This window comes from Gymnogyps californianus, chromosome 4, assembly GCF_018139145.2.
Source record: "Gymnogyps californianus isolate 813 chromosome 4, ASM1813914v2, whole genome shotgun sequence".
Classification (NCBI taxonomy): Eukaryota; Metazoa; Chordata; class Aves; order Accipitriformes; family Cathartidae; genus Gymnogyps; species Gymnogyps californianus.
The window spans coordinates 50,986,112-50,997,921 of NC_059474.1; the positions used below are offsets into that span (position 1 = coordinate 50,986,112).

General features: G+C 49.8%; 1 protein-coding gene across 1 annotated transcript; it reads right to left on the reverse strand.

Annotated features, from left to right (window-relative positions):
- Positions 1 to 859: 859 nt before the first annotated feature.
- NOA1 (nitric oxide associated 1) lies at positions 860 to 11,580 on the reverse strand. Its single transcript, XM_050896568.1, has 7 exons — positions 10,647 to 11,580; positions 9,753 to 9,917; positions 8,662 to 8,858; positions 6,144 to 6,275; positions 3,907 to 4,023; positions 2,368 to 2,485; positions 860 to 1,784 (listed from the first exon to the last, which is right to left on the reverse strand). The coding sequence occupies exons 1-7, from the start codon at positions 11,578 to 11,580 to the stop codon at positions 1,579 to 1,581; spliced, it is 1,869 nt and encodes a 622-aa protein (XP_050752525.1). The 3' UTR covers positions 860 to 1,578.
- Between the last annotated feature and the right edge of the window lie 230 nt (positions 11,581 to 11,810).

The following is an 11,810-nucleotide window of genomic DNA, read 5'->3' on the forward strand; positions in this document are numbered from 1 at the left end:
TGGCTAGTCGGTACACTTGTCTGGCCATGCCCTGCACCTGATCAGCACAATCTGTCCTGTTTCCTTATTAAATTCCTTCCTAACTTTTGTGGGTGAGGACTCTGTATTCTGTGTCCATGTGTCCATATGGGGATGTGAGGGCAGCAACCGGAGTCAGACCGTGGGTCGGAGGAGCTGTGTGTCCACAGTGGAGCAACTGAAGTGGGGACAGGTGTGCTACCAGGACACTATCGCTAGCGAAGACCAAGCTGGACTAGCTGGAGAATGGGTGAAATGGGCTGGGAGAAAAGGGGTATGGGGGTCTCTAAGGGCCAGCTCAGGGTGTCAGAGCACCTGGATGGCTCTAGGAAAGCATAAGGCTATGGGACCAGGAGAGTCCTGGCCAGTTGCATGTCTATGAGCGAGACTGTCTGTACCAGTAACTGGAATGGGGCTGCAGCCTCAGGGGCTCACATCTCCAGGTGCCAGCAACCGGGAAAGTGGCATCACCGAGCATCTAGCCCGGCAGCTGAAGTCCACCATGTGTGTGTCCATGTGTGCACACGTGTGCATACAGGCCGTTGGTGCTATGCTTCCATTAAGTGCTGTGTCTCTCTCCGTGATCTGCGTGGCCAGATGTGTACGTATGTGGTGCGTATGTGTGCTCTGTGCCTGCTGGGAATACATCTTCAGCCTCACTAGTGGCTGGACCTGACAGGATGGAGCTGCAGCAGCATCACCTCTCTTCAGCTGTCAGACCTGGCATGATACACTTTCCTCTAACACTGGCCTTCCTGCTGGAGCTTTCGTGTAGTTAGCAGGATGCTTATGCCCACACAAGAGTGCTTTGTCAGCAATCTGAAAAGGATACAAAGGAGTGTCTCTGAAAAGTTTTATTCTACACCCTCAGTTTCAGAAACCTTTACACAAACTACAGAAACCAATCAAAGCAGTGATTTGCAAAAGTTTCCTCTTCAGGCATATGAGCAGACCTGCTTTTCATTAATTCACCTTTCCTGTGTCCAAAAGCAGGGCGTTGCACTCCCTCATCTGCCCTAGATGTTGAAGGACTTGAAAGGACCTGATTTTTGGTCGATGTTGTTGAATTACTGTCGGCCACTAGGAGGGTCATACCCACACTGGAGCATTCCCTCCTCCTCCCCACTCCCTCCACCTCCTTCAACTTTGGAAACACTGTAAAGCCTCCAAGAATAAGATGATGATTTCTGACCTGCAGGAGCATGTCTGCAAGAGAAGACCTACTCTATGAGCAGCAAAGCCAGCCCAGGGCAGGCAGGCGAGTTTCCATCCCGTATTTCAAGAGGGAACAGGTAAAGTGATTTGCTCATAGATACCGGCAGGTCCCAGGGAGAAGCTGTTTCACCTCTCACAGCAAGGTACCAGCCACTCAACTCATTCAAAATGGCTGCAGTTCAGCAGCTGGATCAGGTATGGACTTGTGGAGTTCCCCCCAGGCCTGCTTTCAAAAATGTGCCTGTCTGCCTTTAAAAAGGAGTTCAAGCTCTCCTGAATATCAATGAGCAACAAAGTTCTCCAGAGGCTGTTCTGTCTTCTGCCTTGCTCAGAAGATGAGAAGCGCTATCTCCTCCCTGTGGTTTTCAGGTTTTCCACCAGGGTGGGAGGCTTTTTGGTCCTATAGGCAGCAGTGCCTGGGATTCGGGCCCCTCTGATGGTACTGATGTACGGCAAAAGGGGAGGCTCCCGCACCACCAACGCAGTGCCCTTGGGAGTATACGCTCGGAGCAGCAATTTCTCTTCCGCGTGAGCCGTCACTGCCACCCAGCCTGCACAGCCAAAAAAAATACAGTCAGCAAGATGAGTCACTAATATCAGAATGAGGGTTCTGACACAAACTCAGTGCCTCCCATGTTGGCTAAGAACCTGAGCTCCCCAGGTGTGATTTCTTTGAGAAACCAAGCTCAAAGGTAATATCCAGCCCTTTCCCAATAGAAGGCAGCACCTAAAGCCACATCTTATTCTCCCCAGACACAGCTCTTTTCTGGTGAACTTAAGAGTGACGGTGGGAACTACCAAAAACACAATAACAAAGCTCTCCAATCCATGGTCCTTTCCCTCTCACCTGGACAGCCGACAGTGTCACAGCCATTCCTGATGCTGTGGAACTTGTATGGCAGCCAGAGCATAAAGTATTCCAATGTGGTCATCCTGTACAAGCATGGTTGTCAATCTCCATTCTTGGAGGTTGCCAAGCCTCAGCTGGACAAAGTCATGGCTGCCCTGATTTTGTGTTGGTGACAGTCCTGCTCTCGTGGGAAATACGGCTTCATCCCTTCAGAGGCCTCTTCCCATCAAAGTTTCTAGGATGCAGACCCTGCAAAGCAAACTAATGAAGAAATACTAAATTACCTGCAGATGAAAGCTTGATATCTGCGACTGCCTCAGTGGTACCAATTCCTTTCAGTGTAATGTCCTGAGGGACAAGTGGGGGGAACTCTTTCATTCGCTCTTCTCCACCCATGGGAACCTAAGATCAAAACATGGAGAAAAGATTTAACAGTCAAGAGATGCTTCAGCACTCCTACCTTAAACTGGCAAGCAAGGCACAAGTGGGAATAAAGATATTAGACAATTCGCCAAGTAAGAGCTGGCTTGAATACCTGTCGTGGTTTAACCCCAGTCAGCAGCCAAGCACCACGCAGCTGCTCCCTCACTCCCCCCCTGCTCCCAGTGGGATGGGGAGGAGAATCAGGAAACAAGGTAGAACTCGTGGGTTGAGATAAGAACAGTTGAATAACTAAAGTAAAATATAATACTAACAATAATAATAATGAAATATAATAATAATAATAGTAATGAAAAGGAATATAACAAAAAAAAAGGGGGGGGGGGGGGGAGAAAAAAAACCAGTGATGCGCAATGCAGTTGCTCACCACCCGCTGACGGATGCCCAAGCAGCGATCTGCCCCTCCCGGCCAACTCTCCCGTTTATATACTGGGCATGACGTTCCATGGTATGGAATATCCCTTTGGCTAGTTCAGGTCAGCTGCCCCGGCTATGCTCCCTCCCAGCTTCTTGTACACCTGCTTGCTGGCAGAGCATGGGAAACTGAAAAGTCCTTGGCTTAAGATAAGCGCCACTTAGTAACAACTAAAACATCAGTGCGTTATCAACATTATTCTCACACTAAATCCAAAACACAGCACTGTACCAGCTACTAAGAAGAGAGTTAACACTGTCCCAGCCGAAACCAACAATACCCTACAGGAGTTATTTCAGGTTTGCCAAGAACAGAATCAGGATCACATCCAGAGCAACCCAGTGGGAGCTCAGAGGTGAGCAAAGATGGAGTGCCCACTGCAGGACCCAGCTGGTGGCTCAAGCCAGCCGCCTTGATGTGAGTGACAGCACTTGTTCTCAATGTGCACAGGAATAGAGCTGCCAGGACAAGGACAGCTCATGCTGTCCCCCATCAATCTGCAAGTGCTACACAGTATGTGGCAATACCAAGGAAAAAGTCAGACCACTGAAAGATGAAGGGATGTGCAGAGGATCCAGCGGGGAAAGAATAAGAAAGGTACATTTTTCAACTGCAATCTGTTCTGAAACCCCAGTCTGAAGTTTGCCATGGAAAATATCCCTGTTGCTCCCTGCACTTTAAAGCTGTTCAAGAAAAGCCAAGCATCAGAGAGCAGAGCACTGCAAATGTTATCAGCCTGAATGCTAGAAACAGAAGCTCTGCTGAAAACTCGTCATCTTGGGTGCTCTCTCCTAACACAGCTGCAGCCATGCAGCCTGTGCAAGACTGCTCCGCACTGCAGATCTCCACTCTCCCACCGCAGAAGTCCCAAACTCCTGACACATGCTGGTTTTCCCTGTCAATTGTGCCCCAGCCAGGACGGCCTGCCTATCTGCAACCAAGAGCCCACAACAGCACCTCCTCTTACCTTTAGTAACTCTTGGTCAGCATGTTTCTCATAGATGGCATCTGCGTTACTCAGGGTAGAAATGTAGACTGGCAACAGGTTAGAAGCCACAACAGAAAACCAGGCAGGCTTTTCTCCCTGAAACAAATAACAAGAGGAGGATGTTACTTACAATAACAGAAAAGCAGCCCTGAACTGCTCTCTCCTGCTCCGTTTCTTTCCTGCATGTGGAAAACCTGTTTGACTGATGTCCCCTCCTTGTCCGACGGGTCCTTGCCTCTGTCACTGCAGAGCAGCCAGGGTTTATATAAACAGGGGAGCTGAGCTTCCCGGAGAGAAGCACCCACGGCTTCACCATCCTGCCTCAAAGCACTCCCAATACCATATCCCCTGCCATCACATCTGCTCAGCTCAGGCAAATCATCCAAGAGGCATCCTTGCTCAAGTTTAATTCCCAAGAACAAACTCAGTGCGGTTATTTAGCATGAGAGGTGATGGACATCTCCTGTCTGCTGCTTCTCTATCACTTTACGTGTCTAACACGCAGCTCTCATCAAACCATACTTGGTTCCAAGCTGCTCTCAAGCTATGCAAAGACTGAATGTGGAACAGTTTCAGCAGGCACTCTCATAACTTTTGCACACAAAGCAAACAAGGTCAGACAGGGGAGAAACCTCTACAAACACTGCTAGCAGCCTGAAATAAGGAAACCCCAGTGCAGCAATTCCTTCAAGTTCCTCACAGATCTAATCTGACGCAGGGGCTCCTCTGTCATGATCCGAGCACAACTGTCTTCCTTCAAGGTCTCTGGAAGATGCAGATAGGCAAGACTGATACAGGAATGGGCTGAGACAGATACTGAGGACCTGTGGGGCCCTAAATGTGCACAGCTCAGCTTGCTAGGAGCACCATTACATGGAGAACAGGCTTATAGCACAAAGCCTAACTGCCAGCCCTGCTGCACTGGACATGTCTCCGAGCCTGATGGTCTCATCAGGAGATGGTGTGACACTTCTTTACCCTGACCTCAGGTTCCCCAGGCTGCCAACACCAGCTGCATTCTCCACAACTCCCAACACTCCTCATGACAAAACAATCCCTTGGGCAGCCCTGTGGCTGCCTGATCTCGCAGCATTTCTGCAGAGGGTGTTTACTGCCAGCAAGATGTCTCCTGTATTGCTGCCCTATTTTGTCAGGGATGCAAATCCAGGTGCTTTCTTGAGTCCCTGATAGTGCCCAACCAACATGCCTGGGAATTTCTTTTCTGAGAGCTTTGCCCAAGCCAGTAAGGATAAAGACAGGTTTTCTTCTGCTGGGTTGCTCTCCTCACAAACAGCATTTTTTCTGAGGCATTACTCCTTTACACTGCCACACTGTTTTTTGGGACCGGGCTCTGGATTCTCACGTTAACTATGATGGAGCTCTCCTGCCACGCTAGTACATTATTACTCACAGAATCCTGTCCCCTCCACCTTTCTGGTTTTCTTGCAGCAGGTCAAGAACATCCTCAGCCAAGTACCAATTCAACATTTCTGTGGTCACCTTGGAAAGCTGACTGAAACAAACGAATAACCATACACACTGCCCTTCCCAAAATGGGGCAAACTACTGAGGAAGGCATTATCATAAGTGCTAGATCCCTATCTGGAAGAAACCACCCCTTCCAGAGGAAACAACATGGGAAGTCAGCTCCACACAGCTCAATAAAGGTCTATGGCATGGGATTTCTAATAAATAGAAGAAATTGGCAGGGACACACACACAGAGAGCACCTTTTAAAAATATTTTTACAGAAACTAAAATACATGTACATTTAATGGCTTCCTTGGGCAAATTCTTCACAGAGGCCTGTGTCAGGAAAGAAAAATGCCCATGCTTTTCTCTCTTGGTAGACAGCTTTCACAAAACACAGAAATGAGGAAATCCACCTATTTTCCCAGTTAATTCTGGCACTCTCCTTCCTTCCTTCCTCCCTCCCTGCCTCGTGCCTTTGTATGTTATGGGAAGCACATTAAGCTGAAGGCGTTTGTCAGCATTCAAAAGCAGTTACCGTTACACAACATAAAATAAGTATCAAACCTTTCAACTGCAACTCCCCATCCCAAGGCATTTTGACTTTATGTGGTGCTTTATTAACATATTCATCATCTCAAAAGCAGCAAAGAAAGCGTCTGGGAAAGCTACCCAGAAAGTCTTTCATTGTCTGGTACTATAATAAGAGATGAAGCAGCTACTCACAAAATCCTTTCTTCCCTCACCTGTAAGTAGTCTACACGTCCCAAGGCTGCTAAAAACAACACCATTCCTGGCTTGAGAATGAAGGTCCGTGGAACGATGGCATGTGTTGGCAAAACCAGCTTTACTTCTTTCTCTGTCAGGAGATTTAAAACCTGCAAAATAAATTGTACTGCCATAACTCATTCCAGATGTTTCAATAGGGGTAATTAAATTAATATTGGCATTATATTGATAGAGGAAAAAGATCAAGTAGAGCAGTGTGAAGAACATCTAACAGAACAGTTCAATTCTGGTCTACACAGTAAGTGAGAAACAGGAGGAGGTAGGGAGGTCACCAATCTCCATGGCAATGCAGGGTTCATAACAAAGTATAGCACCGGCCAGCAGCCTGTTGGACCACGAATTTGGGAATCCTGGGTCTGGCTGGAACAAGCTCACCCAAGATTTACAAGATGTACTGTGCTTTAGCATGAATGCAGTCATGTGCAGAACTGGAGACCACCTTTGGCTATGACATTTCAGTTACTCCACTTAGGTAGTGACGCAAAGTGCCAAATCAATACTAGCAGCAAAGCTAGTCTCAAATATCTCACTGAGAGAAAAGTGCTGGATCACACTGTGAAACAACTCAAACTGCAGGATCACCAGCCTGCCACACAGCGTGGATCCCTACCCTGACCACACTGAAACAAGCTCTCCCCTCTGTGAGGGCTCCCAAATGCTCCTGCTGCCCATCTTCCTCTCCTTCCTCTTCCTTTCCATCTCCTGGCTTAACTGGCTCATCTGTGTAGGGGCTAACTTGCTTCAGTGAAATGATCCACCCCAAAGTCTACTTAAAAGCCAGTGACTTAACTAGCAGTGCTGCAGCCACAGCGGTCTGATCACTTTCTACAGAAGCACTGTTCAAACCCAGCTATGAAACAACGTGCAGGCACAGAAGTTCAGGAAGCAGTGCCTTGAAGGAAACAACTAGTCTCCAGGTTGATGGTGTCTCTTTCCTAAATACACAGAACTGACAGCAGAAATGCTTCCAACTGTGCCCCCCACGCATCCCACAGTCATGAAAATACAAGTTCGTAGCAGTCTGGCCATGAGGATTAACCTCAATTCAGCATTAGAAGACCAAATTAACAAGGGTTGTGGTGCAGCCAGAACCCCTAATGCTCTTCCTGTGTTCACAACCAGACAATCTTTAGCTTGAAAGTCAGGGCAGCCTTCAACACCGATTCTAGAAGATGAGGAGGCTTTGCCCTGCTAGCTGCAGGTTCTCTCATGTGTTTGGCAATGCTTAAACCAAAATTTGAGTTATCAGTAATCCTCTTCTAGGCTTTCCAGAAGTTTAGGTTTGGAAGGAGTCATGAGGAAGCAGCTAAAAACCAACCTCCAAGGAATAAGGACAAAAATTTAATTCCATCATATGCTAACAACCACTCTCCTTCCCTCTTCCAAAAAAAAAAACCAAACCCAAACCTGCTTATAACTAGAAATCTCCCCTGCCAAAACCTGCAACATAGACAATCTGCTTGTCCTCCAGTCAGATCGAACACTGACTGCAGGAACAAAATTTGATCTGAAACTTGGCATGTAGCTCTCCAAAGGCACAGCAAGGATAATCAAAATCAGAAAAATGGCAGCAAGTATTTCTGGATGCGGGAAAGCCCACTTGTTTTCCACACTTACTCAACTCCAGAAGAGGGGAAGAACACATCCAATCTCCGGTTACCAAACCGGGTCTCTAAGCTGATGACTGTCTTTACATTGGTTATCAGAGAGCAAAGTGCCACAGTAAAGTGGGTTATGATCTGGCAAATAAATCTACTAGAAAACCAGTAGTTTTCTAGTGTTCATGAAAGCAGCATCTGCACTTGAGCTGCGCAGTCTCAGTACAGTTCTTGCACTTCATTCTCTTCAGAGCCTTCCTATCTCCTTCTACTTTTTAATCTTCCCAAAAAGATGATCTGCAGCTCTGCATAGATATCAAAGTGATCAAAAATCAAAACATGACTTTTTTGGATGTGTGCACTACATGAGCACTGGCTTCAGAGCCACTGCTCTACTGAAACATTGAGGTAGGCCTGATGTATTGGAGCTGGAACACTGCAGATCCTGTTAGCTTCAGGAGAATGCTTTCTCAAAGATTTGGTTCAGTCACACAACACTAGTTATCCTCCTAAGCTCCACCTTTTTCAGGAGGCTGGTAGAGCTAAAAAAGTGCAAACTTCATTGGGTGATGCTGGTATAAACTTGCTTACAGCACTACCGCTTACTTCCCTTCATTTAGATGTTAGAAGAAAGTTTGATGATGCAGTCATACGGTTCCTTTGCAAAGATCACAGTATGCACTACTCAGAAATGCAACAGCGTTAACACAATGAACCCTCCCCATGTAAATACAAACCATATTTTAACACAATTGCCCAAACCAAAAGAATCCTAACCCCAGGACTGCAGCAGAAATACTCTCCCACATGCACAGCTAAGGCAGAACAACCCTCCCAAACCCTGTCATCCTGAAACACAGCACCACAGAGTACCTACACAGTTTTCCTTTACAATCCCTGGAGTGTCAAAACACCAGCGAGCATCCTTCACTTCGTTGTACGTGAACTCCTCCCTTTCCTTCTGCTTCTTAGGGGAATGTCTGGGATCTTCATCTATGCTGTAGGAGAGCATGTCAGGGTCAAAGTCAACCACAGGGCTAGACTTCTGCCGTTGAAATGTTCTTCCAACTCTTCCTGGATTAAAATGAAAGGTTTCCTGGTAATTAATTTATTAACTTGCCTTTCCTTCAATTGGACATCTGTCCCTTCCCTTGCTTAAAAGGGATGCACATCGATAATATAAAGGTGATAAAGATGCTACATGGCTAGAAATTTGTGTGCTAAAAAGCCAAGATACTGAGAAATCCCTTCTATAATTCTTGCTTAGCACTCCTCAAGCCCCAAAACCTTAGCAGGGACCAGATCACAGACACTGCATGATTTTTGTTTTACAGTAAAGCAGGCTGCCTTCTTTTTTCAGTGCCTTAGACTGTCAAACACAGACTTACCTGAAAATCAGAGCTATCTTCTGGCAACCCCCTCTTTTGGATACATACTAAAATGATGTACAACCAGTGTTTGTTGTTACAACATGTTGTAACCCATGTTACAATCAAAACATGATTATTTAAAAATGAAGCTTGTTTTCTTCCTCTGGGAACAAGAGATGACCTATAATGCAATATCATTGTATACTACTAAGCTATCTGAACTAGGTTAGCGAATGCTAATGGGAGGTACACTGCACAGAGGAAACCTCTGCAATGCTACTACAGGATCTTAAAAATAAGTACTCGAAAGAAATACTAATGATGCTACTTACGGAGGAGCTAGAGGTCTTGCATTCATTACTCAGGGAACAAAAACTGGTCAAAATAACTTGAATGCAAGTTTGGAAATTTTTTATTGCTACTACAGATAGCATGTTCTTCCAATAATTAAATGGAAATGAGTTCTTTCAGAGCGGGAAGAAATTACTTGCCAAAACCAGCTGGATTCTACAACAAATGAAGAAGTTAACAGTCCTTTGTGTAATGCAGTATTTTCATTGGGGCAGAGGAGCAATACGTTTACTCAGGCAATACTCACCCACTAAGTAACCTTGCTTTTTAAGGTGATTAAGGTACTTTTTTTCTTCACTGCTTAGCTGATCTTCTGTTTTTGTTGCCTCCTCTTTCAGCCTCTCCTGCCTTCGGAATATCCTGTCACATGTAGGATTAATAATTGGAAATTTCAACAGGTTCAGTGTTGTTCCTGGAAAAAACAGAAGGCACATTTGGGTCTCTGACTACCTGGCTCATTTAAGCTCCGAGGAACAAGGAAAAAAAAAAAATTGCTTCTCCAACTTTTGGGTGAAACCCAGTAACACAAAGCTGGAGGTGGAACTACAGCCGCTCCCATAAAGTACTAGCCTCCCCAGCCAGGGCAGCAGAAACGAAGCACCCACCCACTTGAGATCTGCTCTCACCTATGGTTCGATGAAACTGGTCTCAAAGCCGAGTGGTGCCAAGACTGACTTAATACACACCAGGCAAGTCCCACCTCCAGGCAGCTTGGTTTGGCCTACAATTGTTTTACAGGTGCTCACCAGTCCACCTCCCGGCCTCTCTAGACTGGATGCACCCCTAATTGATAGGGACATGGCAAGGCACATGGATCGGGTACCATCCCCACTGGCAGGGGAGCACGCAGGCTAGCTCTGGTTTACCAGCCCCTTAGTGCCACGAGATGCACACCACGCTCTGTGCATGCCTCCCACCCTTGCTGCCCTGAAGAAGGTGACGATTCAAAGCACAGCGCAGCACTGGAGCTCGCTGCCCACAATGGTGATCCTTCAGAGTGGCGGGCACCCATTCGGTGACAGGTCCTCCTGCCCCAGTGGTGGCCGAGGGCAGCCTTGCAGGAGGCCCGGGGCTAGCTGGCCTCTGAGCGCCCGACACCACGCGTGACCCCCACCGCGATGGGAAGAGCAGCGCCCCTGACCTGGCCAGGGGGAGACAGTGGCCCTGTCGACGGCGTCGGGGGCACGGGACTTGCAGTAGTCAGAGCACAGCAGGCTGTTGAAGAGCGTCGACTTGCCGGAGTTGGTGGCGCCCAGCAGGTAGACGTCGCCGGCACACCTCCAGGAGCGCTGCAGCCGGCTGACCAGCCCCTCCAGGCCGAAGCCCGTCTTGGCGCTCACCAGGCGGACATCCACCAGCGGGGCTCCGTGCAGGCCGGCCCGGGTGCAGGCCGCCACCACCTGCTGCCGCAGCCGCCCCAGGTACCCGGGGGAGTCGGCGGGCAGCAGGTCCACCTTGTTGCCCACCACCAGCACCCCGGCGGCGGGGACGTCAGGGCCCATCAGCTCCGGCAGCTGGGGCAGCACCGGGTCGGGCAGCTCCAGCACGTCGAGGAGGTAGAGGAGGAGCGGGCCGCGGCCGTGGCGCGGGGGGCGGCGCAGGGCGGCGCTCACCACCAGGCGGTGCTGCTCGGGCGGCAGCCGCAGCCGCAGGGCCCGGCCGTGGTGGGCCAGCAGCCAGCACCGCTGGCAGACGGCGCCCTGCAGCCCCGCCGCGCCGGCCGGGCCCTCCGACAGGCTCCGGTACTTCTCCGCCGGCACAAAGCCCGGCGCCGTGCCGTCGCGGCATTGCAGCTCGGCCCCGCAGCCCGAGCAGCTCACGCCGCTCGGCGGCACCGAGGGGTCGGGCCGCCCCGCCGCCGGGGCCCTCTCCCGCCACTCCCTGCCCGGCTTCCGCTCCCGGCGGGGCGCCGCTGCTGCTGCCACTGCCGCCGCCGCCTCGCTCGATTCCGGCTCGTACTCGAGGAAGACAAACCGCTCCTCCTCACCACTGGCTGCCGCCCTGCGCCACCGCACCGGGACCCAGGACTGGGCACGGGCCAGGCGGCCCAGGAACGCCGGGGCCAGGCGCTGCATGGCGGCGCCCGCGCCCACCGGGGCGGGAGGGAGGAGGGCGGGGCGTAGCAGCGGCGCATGCGCGCTCTCCCCCGCTGCCTCCTGGGAGACGGCGCGCGCAGGCGCCCCGGGGCGCGCGTGACACGGGCAGAGTGCGCAGGCGCTGTTCCGCCGCCGCCGGCGCCGTCGTCGTCGTCGTCGTCTCTGTCTCTCTGCCGCTCACCCGGGCGCGGGTTGCTGAGCGCTGAGCC

What these genes read in the sequence shown, in the direction of transcription:
- NOA1 (XM_050896568.1), bottom strand. Translation starts at nt 11,580, where the DNA reads ATGCAGCGCCTGGCCCCGGCGTTCCTGGGCCGCCTGGCCCGTGCCCAG. An exon ending in CTGACCAAGAGTTACTAAAG is followed by an intron (nt 2,486 to 3,906) that starts GTAAGAGGAGGT and finishes TTTTGATCTTAG; the next exon opens with GTTCCCATGGGTGGAGAAGA. An exon ending in TATCAAGCTTTCATCTGCAG is followed by an intron (nt 1,785 to 2,367) that starts GTAATTTAGTAT and finishes TTGGCTGTGCAG; the next exon opens with GCTGGGTGGCAGTGACGGCT.